The following is a 15,770-nucleotide window of genomic DNA, read 5'->3' as shown; positions in this document are numbered from 1 at the left end:
GGTCCTGATTCCGCTATATAGATCCTGGAGATCTCACTTGCTAATAGATATTGATCAGATAGAACGAGTCCAGAGAAGAGGAACACAAATGGTAAAATTTTAGTATCTTTAGGCGTTAGTCTGTGTGATCCCCTCCTAGTCTGTGTGATCCCCTCCTAGTCTGTGTGATCCCCTCCTAGTCTGTGTGATCCCCTCCTAGTCTGTGTGATCCCCTCCTAGGGTGCGTCCTTCTGGATATGGATCTCCAGGCTTCCTATGTTATATGTAGACTGTGACATCATAACTTCCAGAAAGCGCGGAACCTTGTATGGAAAACATTTTTTCTGATCACTTCAGCAATTTACTATAGAAGATGAAGAACTAAGGGCCTAATCCTCAAAAACCCGGCGCAACGTAACTTTTTCCATTTAAGTTACACCGCCGCAAAATCTCTAACTAAGTGCCCGATCCACAAAGCACTTACCTAGAAATTTTGAGCGGTGTAACTTAAATCCGGCCGGCGCAAGGCGTTCCTCTTCTCCAGGGGGCGATTCCCATTTAAATGAGGCGCGCTCCCGCGCCGGCCGTACTGCGCATGCTCGTGACGTCATTTTCCCGACGTGCATAGCGCGAAATTACGTTACGTCGGGCTTTGTGGATTGCGACGGGACAATAAAGTTGCGTCGGGTAAAAAAAAAGATACGGCGCCAAAAAAAATAAATTTAAATTTAAAAAAAAACGCGTCGCGAGCAAGAAAGGTCTGTTTTTACAAGGTGTAAACAGTTTACACTTTGTAAAAGCAGCCCTAATTTTGCGTTTGCAAAATATAACTTACGGAGAAAAAACGAAGCTGAAAAGCTTTGTGGATCTCCGTAAGTCCTAATTTGCATACCCGAGGCGGCATTTCGACGCAAAATGCCCCCAGCGGCGGATGCGGTACTGCATCCTAAGATCCGGCAGTGTAATTCAATTACACATGTCGGATCTTCGTCCTAACTATGGAAAACTGATTCTGTGGATCAGTTCCATAGTTAGGACCAGGGATACGACGGAGTAACAGCAGTTATTCAGTCGTATCCCTTTTGAGGATTTGGCCCTAAATTCATAAAGTCATATATAAACTTTGACAAGCCCACGTATAACATTATTTTCTTGTACTGATACGTGACTTTCTTCCTGTTATGTTGTTATGTCGTTATGTTGTTAAAGTCTACCTATGTAACACATATTACGAGCGCTGTCTGGTATTTTTATTTATTTTGGTGGGGGGGGGGGGGGGGGATCCTTTCATCATAACGGGTTCCACCCTCAGCAGACCTCCTATATATATGGAGGGGTAGAGCTGGACCTGTTCATCATTTTCTCTGACAAGGAAGCAGGATGGCAGATAAAGTGAGTATGAGCACCGATAGAAGCTGCAAAAGCTAAACAATTGGGTTATATGGGCTGTAAGCAATGGTGGGTATAGTGTTGCTGGGAGAGGGCAGTGGTGGGTAAAGGTTTGCTTGGTGTGGACATAGGTTGGAGGCAGGGGTGGACTGACAACCAACCCATGGGGCCCCCGGGCAATGGAAGATTATGGGGCCCCCAGGCTTACAGATGGCCACCACGCCAGGAGGCAGTACAGAGGCAGGGCAGCTAAAATCTTGGGATTTTCACATCAAAAGCATGTCGGTTCAAGACATAGCAGGGACAGATGTAGAAAATACACAGATTTTTCCATACTGTCCCTGGTTTTATTGAGACTGGCAACCCTGATGGGGCCCCCTAGTGGCATGGGGCCCTCGGGCACTGCCCGAAAGTCCCAATGGTCAGTCTGCCCCTGGTTGGAGGGTGTGGGCATGGGCTAGTATAGGGTTTCTGGCTGTTGGTAATGATGGGAATAGTGTTTCTGTGTGGGGGCAGTAGTGTGCATAGCATTGCTGGGTGTGGGAATTGATTGGTATAGTGCTACTGGGTGAGGACATTGGTGGGTATAGGGCTGTTGGGTGTGGGTAGTGGTTGGAATAGTGTTGCCAGGTTTTGTCAGTTGATGTATAGCGTTGATGGGTGAGGACAGTGGTGGGTAAAGGTTTGCTTGGTGTGGACATAGGTTGGAGGGTGTGGGCATGGGCTAGTATAGGGTTTCTGGCTGTTGGTAATGATGGGTATAGTGTTGCTCTGTGGGGACAGTGGTGGGCATAGCATTATTGGGTGGTATAGTGCTACTAGGTGGGGACATTGGTGGGTATAGGGCTGTTGGGTGTGGGTAGTGGTTGGAATAGTGTTGCCGGGTGTTGTCAGTTGTTGTATAGGGTTGATGGGTGTTTTGGCACTGGTGCATATAGTGCTGTTGGGTGTGGGTAGTGGTTGGTATAGTGTTGCTGGATGAGGACATAGGCTGGTATAAGGTTGATGAGTTTGGACAGTGGTAGGTATAGGGTTGCTGGCCGTGGGCATAGGGCTGCTGGGTGAGGGCAGTGATAGTTATAGTGTTGCTGGGAGTGAGCGGTGATGGGCATAGAGTTGCTGGGCGTGGGAAGTGTTTGGTTTAGTGTTTCACATTGTGGGAAGTGGTTGGTATAATATTGCTGGATGTGGGCATTGGGGTTGGTATAGGGTTTCCTGATGTGCGCTGTGGTTGGTCTAGTTTTGCTGGGTGATGGCAGTGGTTGGTATAGTGTTGCTGGGAAAGGGAAATTCTTGGTGCTGTGTCGATGGGCAGTGGTTTATATAGCGCTGTTGAATGTAGGCAGTGGTGGGTATAGTGTAGCTGTGTGTGGGCATAGGTTGGTATAGTGATGCTAGGTGTGGAAAATCTTGTGGGTATAGTGTTGCTGGGTGTGGGCAGTGGTGGGTATAGTGTAGCTGTGTGTGGGCATAAGTTGGTATAGTGTTGCTGGGTGTGGGCAGTGGTGAGTATAGTGTTGCTGGGTGTGGGTAGTGGTGAGTATAGGTTGCTGGGTGTGGGCAGTGGTGGGTATAGTGTTGCTGGGTGTGGGTAGTGGTGAGTATAGTGTTGCTGGGTGTGGGTAGTGGTGAGTATAGTGTTGCTGGGTGTGGGCAGTGGTGGGTATAGTGTTGCTGGATGTGGGTAGTGGTGGGTATAGTGTTGCTGGGTGTGGGTAGTGGTGGGTATAGTGTTGCTGGGTGTTGGTAGTGGTGAGTATAGTGTTGCTGGGTGTGGGCAGTGGTGGGTATAGTGTTGCTGGGTGTTGGTAGTGGTGGGTATAGTGTTGCTGGGTGTTGGCAGTGGTGGGTATAGTGTTGCTGGGTGTGGGTAGTGGTGAGTATAGTGTTGCTGGGTGTGGGTAGTGGTGGGTATAGTGTTGCTGGGTGTGGGTAGTGGTGAGTATAGTGTTGCTGGGTGTGGGTAGTGGTGGGTATAGTGTTGCTGGGTGTGGGCAGTGGTGGGTATAGTGTAGCTGTGTGTGGGCATAGGTTGGTATAGTGATGCTAGGTGTGGAAAATCTTGTGGGTATAGTGTTGCTGGGTGTGGGCAGTGGTGGGTATAGTGTAGCTGTGTGTGGGCATAAGTTGGTATAGTGTTGCTGGGTGTGGGCAGTGGTGAGTATAGTGTTGCTGGGTGTGGGTAGTGGTGAGTATAGGTTGCTGGGTGTGGGTAGTGGTGGGTATAGTGTTGCTGGGTGTGGGTAGTGGTGAGTATAGTGTTGCTGGGTGTGGGCAGTGGTGGGTATAGTGTTGCTGGATGTGGGTAGTGGTGGGTATAGTGTTGCTGGGTGTGGGTAGTGGTGGGTATAGTGTTGCTGGGTGTTGGTAGTGGTGAGTATAGTGTTGCTGGGTGTGGGCAGTGGTGGGTATAGTGTTGCTGGGTGTTGGTAGTGGTGGGTATAGTGTTGCTGGGTGTTGGCAGTGGTGGGTATAGTGTTGCTGGGTGTGGGTAGTGGTGAGTATAATGTTGCTGGGTGTGGGTAGTGGTGGGTATAGTGTTGCTGGGTGTGGGTAGTGGTGAGTATAGTGTTGCTGGGTGTGGGTAGTGGTGGGTATAGTGTTGCTGGGTGTGGGTAGTGGTGGGTATAGTGTTGCTGGGTGTGGGTAGTGGTGGGTATAGTGTTGCTGGGTGTTGGTAGTGGTGGGTATAGTGTTGCTGGGTGTTGGCAGTGGTGGGTATAGTGTTGCTGGGTGTGGGTAGTGGTGGGTATAGTGTTGCTGGGTGTGGGTAGTGGTGGGTATAGTGTTGCTGGGTGTGGGTATTGGTGGGTATAGTGTTGCTGGGTGTTGGTAGTGGTGGGTATAGTGTTGCTGGGTGTTGGCAGTGGTGGGTATAGTGTTGCTGGGTGTGGGTAGTGGTGAGTATAGTGTTGCTGGGTGTGGGCAGTGGTGGGTATAGTGTTGCTGGGTGTGGGTAGTGGTGGGTATAGTGTTGCTGGGTGTTGGTAGTGGTGGGTATAGTGTTGCTGGGTGTTGGCAGTGGTGGGTATAGTGTTGCTGGGTGTGGGTAGTGGTGGGTATAGTGTTGCTGGGTGTGGGTAGTGGTGGGTATAGTGTTGCTGGGTGTGGGTAGTGGTGGGTATAGTGTTGCTGGGTGTTGGTAGTGGTGGGTATAGTGTTGCTGGGTGTTGGCAGTGGTGGGTATAGTGTTGCTGGGTGTGGGTAGTGGTGAGTATAGTGTTGCTGGGTGTGGGCAGTGGTGGGTATAGTGTTGCTGGGTGTGGGTAGTGGTGAGTATAGTGTTGCTGGGTGTGGGCAGTGGTGGGTATAGTCAGAGTGTCAGGTCTGAACACGCTCTTCACCACGTTGGACCTCAGTAGTGTAATAACAAATCCTCAGGGGGTTTAATGTGTTTGCTAACCTAAAAAAAAAATGGATCCTGCCTTTTTAAAGCATGTTATACAGCACAGTGATTGTGCTGTGTAATTTTACCCCCCCCCCCCCTGTTACACCTGAAATACCTGGCTGATCCTGCCACTTTCATCTCTCCCCCCTGTGAACTGACCACGGTTCATCATGGCTGCTGAGCCCTGACACCGTGGTCAGTTTACGTGCCTCCGTCATCCGCTCTTTCCTGTCTGCTCTCCCCCCTCCCTTCCCTGGCTGTCAGCTTGTGACTGTGCCTGCCCCCCGCCCCTCCTGCAGCTGAAATTATAGTGTTATTTTCATACCATCTACTCTGTGTCCTAATGCTATGTCCCCCTGTGTGTGTGATTTATAAAGGAAAAGCTGATTATACCTCATTTTAGAGCGCCGATTGGCGCTCACGTGACCGGCCAGCTCTATTATACAGCATGTAATAATCATAATGATCATGTATAAACCTCTCTTTAATATTCAGGGTATAATAATCCCCCCTCTATTATACAGGGTGTAATAATCCCCCCCTCTCTATAATACAGGGTGTAATAATCCCCCCCTCTCTATAATACAGGGTGTAATAACCCCCCCCCTCTCTATAATACAGGGTGTAATAATTCCCCCCTCTCTATAATACAGGGTGTAATAACCCCCCCTCTCTCTATTATACAGGGTGTAATAATCGCCCCCTCTCTATTATACAGGGTGTAATAATCCCCCCTATGTAATACAGGGTGTAATAATCCCCCCTCTCTATTATACAGGGTGTAATAATCCCCCCTCTGTTATACAGGGTGTAATAATCCCCCCTCTCTATTATACAGGGTGTAATAATCGCCCCCTCTCTATTATACAGGGTGTAATAATCCCCCCCTCTCTATTATACAGGGTGTAATAATCCCCCCTATGTAATACAGGGTGTAATAATCCCCCCTCTCTATCATACAGGGTGTAATAATCGCCCCCTCTCTATTATACAGGGTGTAATAATCCCCCCCTCTCTATTATACAGGGTGTAATAATCCCCCCTCTCTATTATACAGGGTGTAATAATCCCCCCCCCTCTCTATTATACAGGGTGTAATAATCCCCCCTCTCTATTATACAGGGTGTAATAATCCCCCCCCCTATTATACAGGGTGTAATAATCCCCCCCTCTCTATTATACAGGGTGTAATAATCCCCCCCTCTGTATTATACAGGGTGTAATAATCCCCCCTCTCTATTATACAGGGTGTAATAATCCCCCCCTCTCTATTATACAGGGTGTAATAATCCCCCCTCTCTATTATACAGGGTGTAATAATCTTCCCCCCCTCTCTATTATACAGGGTGTAATAATCTTCCCCCCCTCTCTATTATACAGGGTGTAATAATCCCCCCCTCTCTATTATACAGGGTGTAATAATCACCCCCCTCTCTATTATACAGGGTGTGATAATCCCCCCTCTCTATTATACAGGGTGTAATAATCCCCCCTCTCTATTATACATGGTGTAATAATCCCCCCCCCTCTCTATTATACAGGGTGTAATAATCCCCCCTCTCTATTATACAGGGTGTGATAATCCCCCCTCTCTATTATACAGGGTGTAATAATCCCCCCCTCTATTATACAGGGTGTAATAATCCCCCCCCCCTCTCTATTATACAGGGTGTAATAATCCCCCCCTCTATTATACAGGGTGTAATAATCCCCCCCCCTCTCTATTATACAGGGTGTAATAATCCCCCCCCCTCTCTATTATACAGGGTGTAATAATCCCCCCTCTCTATTATACAGGTTGTAAAACTTCGCGCACTCAGACCCGGTTCCCAGGTGGAGGTGGAGGGCCTCATTCCTCATGGCTGTAAAAGGTAGGTGAAGATTCTCTCCTCGGCTACTTATTATACAATAATAGCTGGATTCAGGTAGGGCGGCGTATTTTTGACCCGGCGTAGCGTATCGTATTTACGCTACGCCGCCGTAAGTCAGAGAGGAAAGTGCTGTATTCACAAAGCACTTGCCTCCTAAGTTGCGGCTGCGTATCGTAAATGGGCCGGCGTAAGCGCGCCTAATTCAAATGAGGAACAGGGGGGGCGTGTTTTGTGTAAATGATTAGTGACCCGACGTGATTGACGTTTTTAACGAACGGCGCATGCGCCGTCCGTGGACATATCCCAGTGTGCATTGCTCCAAAGTACGCCGCAACGACGTATTGGTTTTCGACGTAAACGTAAATTACGTCCAGCCCCATTCGCGGACGACTTACGCACGCAACGTAAAATTTTCAAAATTCGACGCGGGCCAGCTTTTTGTTGGACTAACTTTACGCCTGAAAACGCCTTACGTAAACGGCGTATATTTACTGCGACGGGCAAGCGTACATTCGTGAATCGGCGTATCTCGCTGATTTACGCATTCTAGGCGTAAATCAGCGTTCACGCCCCTAGCGGCCGACGGAACTAGACAGCTAAGATACGACGGCGCAGGCGGTCGTACCTTAGCTACATTTAAGTGTAACTCAATTTAAAAATACACTTAAATGTACGACGGCGCAGATTCAGAGTTACGATGGCGTATCTACTGATACGCCGGCTTAACTCTTTGTGAATCTAGCTATATATATGTCTGTATAATACTATAATTTGCCAAAAGTACAGGTCATTCTCAAAAAATTAGCATATTGTGATAAAGTTCATTATTTTCTGTAATGTACTGATAAACATTAGACTTTCATATATTTTAGATTCATTACACACAACTGAAGTAGTTCAAGCCTTTTATTGTTTTAATATTTATGATTTTGGCATACAGCTCATGAAAACCCAAAATTCCTATCTCAAAAAATTTGCATATTTCACCCGACCAATAAAAGAAAAGTGTTTTTAATAAAAAAAAAAGTCAACCTTCAAATAATGATGTTCAGTTATGCACTCAATACTTGGTCGGGAATCCTTTTGCAGAAATGAGTGCTTCAATGCGGCGTGGCCGGGAGGCAATCAGCCTGTGGCACTGCTGAGGTGTTATGGAGGCACTGCTGAGGTGTTATGGAGGCAATCAGCCTGTGGCACTGCTGAGGTGTTATGGAGGCAATCAGCCTGTGGCACTGCTGAGGTGTTATGGAGGCACTGCTGAGGTGTTATGGAGGCAATCAGCCTGTGGCACTGCTGAGGTGTTATGGAGGCACTGCTGAGGTGTTATGGAGGCAATCAGCCTGTGGCACTGCTGAGGTGTTATGGAGGCCCAGGATGCTTCGGTAGCGGCCTTAAGCTCATCCAGAGTGTTGGGTCTTGCGTCTCTCAACTTTCTCTTCCCAATATCCCACAGATTCTCTATGGGGTTCAGGTCAGGAGAGTTGGCAGGCCAATTGAGCACAGTAATACCATGGTCAGTAAACCATTTACCAGTGGTTTTGGCACTGTGAGCAGATGCCAGGTCGTGCTGAAAAATGAAATCTTCATCTCCATAAAGCTTTTCAGCAGATGGAAGCATGAAGTGCTCCAAAATCTCCTGATAGCTAGCTGCATTCACCCTGCCCTTGATAAAACACAGTGGACCAACACCAGCAGCTGACATGGCACCCCAGACCATCACTGACTGTGGGTACTTGACACTGGACTTCAGGCATTTTGGCATTTCCCTCTCCCCAGTCTTCCTCCAGACTCTGGCACCTTGATTACCGAATGACATGCACAATTTGCTTTCATCCGAAAAAAGTATTTTGGACCACTGAGCAACAGTCCAGTGTTGCTTCTCTGTAGCCCAGGTCAGGCGCTTCTGCCGCTGTTTCTGGTTCAAAAGTGGCTTGACCTGGGGAATGCGGCACCTGTAGCCCATTTCCTGCACACGCCTGTACACGGTGGCTCTGGATGTTTCTACTCCAGACTCAGTCCACTGCTTCCGCAGGTCCCCCAAGGTCTGGAATCGGTCCTTTTCCACAATCTTCCTCAGGGTCCGGTCACCTCTTCTCGTTGTGCAGCGTTTTCTGCCACACTTTTTCCTTTCCACAGACTTCCCACTGAGGTGCCTTGATACAGCACTCTGGGAACAGCCTATTCGTTCAGAAATTTCTTTCTGTGTCTTACCCTCTTGCTTGAGGGTGTCAATGATGGCCTTCTGGACAGCAGTCAGGTCGGCAGTCTTAGGCTGGGTTCACACTACTACACTACTTTCATCCTACTTTGCTCTGCTACATTGGTCCTACATTTATCCTACATTGGTCCTACATCCATCCTACTTTCATGAACAGGATACTACTTTGGTCCGACTTCAATGATATTCAATGGGCCTGAAGTAGGATCAATATAGGACCAAAAGTAGTACAGGGAGCATTTTCAAAGTCGGACCGACTTGTGTAGGATGCTACAAGACGCTCTCATAGGGAAACATTGAACACAGAGCAAAGTAGGATGAAAGTAGTGTAGTAGTGTGAACCCAGCCTTACCCATGATTGCGGTTTGGACTAATGAACCAGGCTGGGAGTTTTTAAAAGCCTCAGGAATCTTTTGCAGGTGTTTAGAGTTAATTAGTTGATTCAGATGATTAGGTTAAGAGTAGTGTTGAGCGGAATACGCCATATTCCATTTCGCGATATATCACGAATATATAGACGAATATTCGTGAAATATTCGCTAAAATCGAATATTCGTGATATTTTATCTAAAAAACAAAAATTGCGAAATTTCGCTAATGCGAATGCGAAATTGATTGCGAAATTTTGACAACTGTGGTAGTCGAACTCTGATTGGCTCTGATGCAAAAGAAGGGCTGAGAAAGTATTCGCGAATATTCGGAAATCGAATATTAGTGATATTTTATCGAAATTTTGCTAATGCGAATGCGAAATTGATTGCGAGATTTTGACAACTCTGATTGGCTCTGATGCAAAAGAAGGGCGGAGAAAGTATTCGCGAATATTCGGAAATCGAATATTGGTGATATTTTATCGAAATTTCGCTAATGCGAATGCGAAATTGATTGCGAGATTTTGACAACTGTGGTAGGAGAACTCTGATTGGCTCTGATGCAAAAGAAGGGCGGAGAAAGTATTCGCGAATATTCGGAAATCGAATATTCGCGATTGCGAATATTCGGCAACATAAAAGGATCGCCTCAGCTTAGCTACTCGGCCCAGGGTCTCTAATCATACCAGCAATGCTTTTAGACGTCGATAGGATGTGATCTGTTTTAAAAATAAATTTGAAAAAATACGAATATTCGGAATAGCGAATTTTGGCCGAGAAATTCGAGTTATTTGCGAATATTCGAATATGCCATATTCGTAACGAATATTCGAAATGCGAATATTCGTGAGCAACACTAGTTAAGAGCTCGTTTAGCGAACCTTTTCATGATATGATAATTTTTTGAGATAGGAATTTGGGGTTTTCATGAGCTGTATGCCAAAATCATCAATATTAAAACAATAAAAGGCTTGAACTACTTCAGTTGTGTGTAATGAATCTAAAATATATGAAAGTCTAATGTTTATCAGTACATTACAGAAAATAATGAACTTTATCACAATATGCTAATTTTTTGAGAATGACCTGTACAATTTCCAAAAGTAATAAAGTTTGCTCTGTGTATATCCTACCGACTTATCAGCCGTCATCTGAAATTCGACAACTGACAATCCTGTGACTCCTCCCATCTACGCTCTCCGTCTACCAATCCTCGAGTACGATATCCTCCGAGGTCAGCTGAGCAAAATAATTTTTTTTATATGTCTTTCCAGGTTCAACGTAAACTTGGGAAAAGATCCTAAGAATTTGGTGATACACTTCGATGTTCGATTTGACCATCTTGGAGACCAGCGCAAGATAGTCATGAACTCAATGAAGGACAGGGTCTTTGGAAATGAGCAGAAGGAAGGCTTCTTCCCCTTCCAGATGGGATCAGACACCAAGGTACGTCTACACTGGGAGGGGGCGGGACAAATGTTGGATGGGGTAAAGTGACATCACTTTTCATATTGGACACATGGAGGGGGGGGGGGGTTATTTACTAAAGCTGGAGAGTGCTTTGTATTAAGATTAGAGGGCCATATTCTCATAGAAGTTACGATGGAGTAAGTCAGATACTCCATCGTAACTTCCTTTTTAGGCCCGTGTATCTATGCTCCTGATTCTCAGAATCAGTTTTGCATAGATACACTTAAGATCCGCCATCTGTAAGTCACTTACACTGGCGGATCTTAAATGCAATAACGCCGGCCGCCGCTAGATGGCATTTAAGTCGCTAACGTCGTTTGCGTAAGCGGAAACTTACCCCTGCTATATGAGGGGTAAGTTTCCGCAAGTCTCGCGTAGGCCATGTTACGGATGGCGTCGGGTCCCCGTCGTGTTTTTTCGTCGAATACGTCGTTTACGTAAGTCGTTCTTGAATACGACTTTACGTCAATGACGCACACGTCGGCGTCATTGACGTTTTCCGCCGAGAACTGGAGCATGCGCACTGGGCTTTTTGCAGCCCGGCGCATGCCCAGTTCTTTAGTATCGGGGGCGCGCTTCATTTGAATAGAAGCCGCCCCCTTGGAGATCCGCCAGGCTACGCCGGGACACTTACACTCCGCTGTCCCAACTTATGGAGCAAGTGGTTGGGGAATACAACACCTGCTCCAGTAAGTTGGGACAGCGGAGTGTAAGTGCCCTAAGCGAAGCTGGCGGAGAGATACTCAGAATATGGCCCAGAAACTATAGATTACCTATATACTCAAGTATAAGCCGACCCGAATATAAGCCGAGGCACCTCATTCCTCTCAGCTTTTAAGCAGTTACAGCATGTTACAGTACTCAAAGGAACAAAACCACACCCCACCCATACATCACACGATGAGCTTCAATCACATTCTTTTAGATAATTACATAGAGGAGTTAATTATCCCCCAGAAGTTACGTTTCCGACAATAAGGCCTCGTACATACCACAGGACATGTCCGATGAAAACGGTCCGGCGGACCGTTTTCATCGGACATGTCCGCTCGGAGATTTCGGTCTGATGGCTGTACACACCATCAAACCGAAATCCCCACGGACAGAGAACGCGGACACGTAGACGACACCGACGTTCTCTATCGCGCAAGTTCAATGCTACCACGCATGCGCCGAATCAATTCAAAGCATGCGCGGGATTTCGGTCCGCTGGTTAGACGTACTAACCAGCGGACATGTTCCGACGGACAGCTCTCCAGCGGACAAGTTTCTTAGCATGCTAAGAAACTTTTGTCCGCTGGAAACCTGTCGGCTAGCCTGTACACACGATCGGATCTGTCCTCTGAAACTGGTCCGCGTGTGTACGAGGCCTCAGTCATTCATCTGCACAATACACATTGCACAGACGTCTGACCTTTAGATTCAAAAAAGAAGGGAAAAGAAAGGAGGAAAGGGATAAGAAAAAGAGGGGAGGAAAGGAAAAAAGGGGGGAGGAGAGAGAAGAGGGATCAAAACCAGACAAAGAAAAAAGAGGGTAAGAAAAATGGGGACATTAGGATAGCACTCACATGGGCCACATCTGTAATAATATTAAAGAGGAAGCAATATCTATCAAGTGGACATTGATGGTCAGACTTTCAGGCCAGGGAAGTATGTTTTTAAAAAAATATATTTAATAGCATATACTGTAAATTAACAGACAATAATACAATATAATATTACAAAAGTTTTTTTACAGGAAATTGATCACTGTACGTTCCTCAGAAGTCGCCAACGCACGTTTCGCCGTGGGGCTTCTTCAGGACGAAGACGAGGAATATATGTTTTAGCAGTGAAACAGAAATGTATATGTCCAATGGTCCTTCAGCGGATACATCCATGAGGCATATAAGGCACAGGTAGAAAAAATCATCAGAGTCAGCAATAAGCTTGTATAAAAGTTCTCATAAGCCAGGGATCTTGGAATGGCCAATAAAGGTCAACGCAATGGTCCATGGGTTAGGAAACTAAACGCCACAGAAGGATTGTATAACTCAGGTATACTATCTTGTATGGTCCTGGGCTTACTGGGACAGCAGGTGGCAGCAGGATGGCAAAGCACATGGAACCCTATTAGGGGAGGCCCTTAGTTAGCAGCGCCGCCAGTAGACAACAATGTTGAGGTCTATATGGGAGCCAACAAGCTGGATATAGAGTCGCGTCTGTGTCCCAGGGTGTACACGAGGTAACACCTCTGACCTTTAGAGTCACAACACATCTATCATCAATAGCACACAATGAAAGGTCTTCCAGAAGCCTGACTCAATTAACAAATCACTAGCCAGGGCTAATCATAGAAATGAGTCATTATTGACTGGTTGGGTCACAATTAACCAACAACTTGCAATATGAACTATCAGTAATGTCCCCTGTCCTGTAATTTAGGATATCATTTCTCAGTCACCCTATGGCCCTATCGGACATAAGGTGACCCTAGACATAAGAGTTATTAATGACGCTGGCACAGGAGTACCCCTCATCCTTCCAAAGTCTCTGTTTGTCCCGGCTCATTCCTTTACAGGGAGTAAATCCGGTAACGTGCAAGACCCAAATCTAAACCAGCAGCTCCTACGACGGGGGTAGTGCTACATATAAATAAAGAATATATAAGAGAATCTACAAGTACATATCATCGTCTTATGGAAAGATTTGTGTTGAAATGACGGGTTTGGTGGTGAAGTCTTTGTCTCTTCAGCTAACTAACTCATTGACTTTTTATAGTCCAGCAAGCTGACGCCGTGCCGCCTCTTTTCTTATAGATTTCCTTCACGTTTGATAAAGACAAGATCATCATAAAATTACCTTCTGGAGGTCCTCTCTCATTTCCAATCCGCTTTCCCATAACGACAATCACATTCGTATCTGTGGAAGAACTCGAGACCAAGTCCATCACACTGAATTGAAGAATCCCGCAACAGAGGAGCCGCCTGTCCAACGTGTCCCTATCCAGGATCTGAGAAAAGGTCATAGAGGACAGAGAAGAAAGAATTTGTAATCCTCCTTTGTAACCCCCCCCAGCCTACAATCTTCATCCTTGCTACTCATGTAACCATACATTGTGCTTAGCCCTATTGTGTCTGATCGTACCAATCATTTTATTATTTTGTGCTAATGACTTTGTATTCATAGCTAAATTTGATAGCAGATCTGCTTCGAAGCACCCCCTGCTGGAGGTTTGTTACATTACAGTAACCAACAGTGTGTTAATGCTTAATTTTCTGTCTGATTTCTTGTATTTCCCAATAAAAAATCTTTCCGATCTTTTACATCATTACATTTTTTCTGGCTCCAGACTGAAAGCTGTGTACAGATATTTATTCCAAGCTTTAAACCAAAAACTTTCAACAAATATTAGGTTGGCACTCTCGCCTAGCAGTAATTAGGTTCGCTGGTTCAAATCCCAACCACGGCACTACCTGCCTGGAGTTTGCATGTTCTCCCTTTGCCTGTGTGGGTTTCCTCCGGTTTCCTCCCACACTCCAAAGACATGCTGGTAGGTTAATTGGCTTCTGTCTAAATTGGCCCCTAGTATATCAAGTGCGTGGAGATCCTACAGGGTAAATGACGGCACTATAATCCAGATTCAACTCAACTTACACGCAGAAAAAAAAAAATGGCACGAGGTCCAACTCTATGTAAATTACATACAGAAAAAGAGCAGCTGCAGTGGATTTGCCCGGTATAGGCAGTGGTAGGGTATGGGTAGTAGTTGTGGCAGTGAATGTAGTAGTATACCAGAATGGGCAATGCTGGGGGTAGGAGTTACTGGAGCAGCTTTAGTCTCAGTGTAAGGGTAGTAGATTAAGGGTAGTAGATTAGTCGCAGGGGTCTCAAAACAAAGGGCATTCATGGTTCCCTCAATGATCTGTAGCCCCCCAGTGCCGGCAGCACTCATGCAGCCCCCAGACCATGACACTCCCACCACCATGCCTGACTGTAGGGAAGGCACACTTGTCTTTGTCCTCCTCACCTGGTTGCCGCCACACACGCCTGACACTAAATTCCTTTATCTTGGTCTCATCACAGACCACAGGATATGGTTCCAGTTGCCAGCGGTTTAGACATTAATGAGACATTAATGGCTGTGTGTTGAGTTATTTTGAGGGGGACGGCAAATTTACACCGTTATACAAGCTGTACACTCACTACACAACATTGTAGATACAAAGTGTCATTTCTTCAGTGTTGTCACATGAAAAGAGAGAAGAAAAGATTTACACAGATGTTAGGGGTGTACTTACTTTTGTAAGATACTGTAGTTGGCGCCCTCTGCTGTTTCCTTTATGTATTGCAGAGATTATCTCAGGCTGTCATTGATATCTTTGATATCTTTGGAACGATGGACTTTTTAGTAAATAGTCCTTCACCCCCCCGCATCACATTCACATGTATAAATACTTTGCAGTTTAGGGGGCAGATCCAAAAAAAATCTATTGATACGCCGGCGTAATTTCAAAATTCCCGCGTCGTATCTTTGTTTTGTATCCTCAAAACAAAGATACAACGGCATCTCGACTAGATCCAACAGGCGTACGCCTTCGGATCTTAGATGCAACTTTTCGGCGGCCGCTAGGTGGCGTTTCCGTCGTAATCCACGTCGAGTATGCAAATTAACTATTTACGGCGATCCACGAACGTACGTCCGCCCGGCGCATTTTTTTCCGTCGTTTGCGTTCGGCTTTTTCCGGCGTATAGTTAAAGCTGCTATATGGTGTCGTACTCAATGTTAAGTATGGCCGTCCTTCCCGCGCACAATTTAAAAAAAATTTTCGTCGTTTGCGTAAGCCGTTCGCGAATAGGACTTTGCGTAGAATGACGTCACCGTCGTAAGCATTGGCTTGTTCCGGTTTCATTTCGAGCATGCGCACTGGGATACCCCCAGGGACGGCGCATGCGCAGTTCTAAAAAAAACATTGATTACGTCGGGTCACGACGTATTAACATAAAACACGCCCCATCACAGCCATTTGAATTCCGCGCCCTTACGCCGCGAGAGATACACTACGCCGCCGTAACTTATGCCGGGGATTCGTTGTGGATTCAAA

The 15,770-nt window shown here is 46.2% G+C and overlaps 1 protein-coding gene across 1 annotated transcript; it reads left to right on the top strand.

Moving 5' to 3' along the window:
* The first annotated feature begins 1,297 nt into the window (after positions 1-1,297).
* On the top strand, positions 1,298-13,991 carry LOC120944948 (galectin-1-like). Its single transcript, XM_040358723.1, has 4 exons — positions 1,298-1,371; positions 6,554-6,627; positions 10,491-10,662; positions 13,485-13,991. The coding sequence occupies exons 1-4, from the start codon at positions 1,360-1,362 to the stop codon at positions 13,626-13,628; spliced, it is 402 nt and encodes a 133-aa protein (XP_040214657.1). The 5' UTR covers positions 1,298-1,359; the 3' UTR covers positions 13,629-13,991.
* Positions 13,992-15,770: the final 1,779 nt, after the last annotated feature.

The sequence above is a fragment of the Rana temporaria genome, chromosome 7 (genome assembly GCF_905171775.1).
Source record: "Rana temporaria chromosome 7, aRanTem1.1, whole genome shotgun sequence".
NCBI lineage: Eukaryota > Metazoa > Chordata > Amphibia > Anura > Ranidae > Rana > Rana temporaria.
This window is presented reverse-complemented; position numbering and strand designations above follow the sequence as displayed.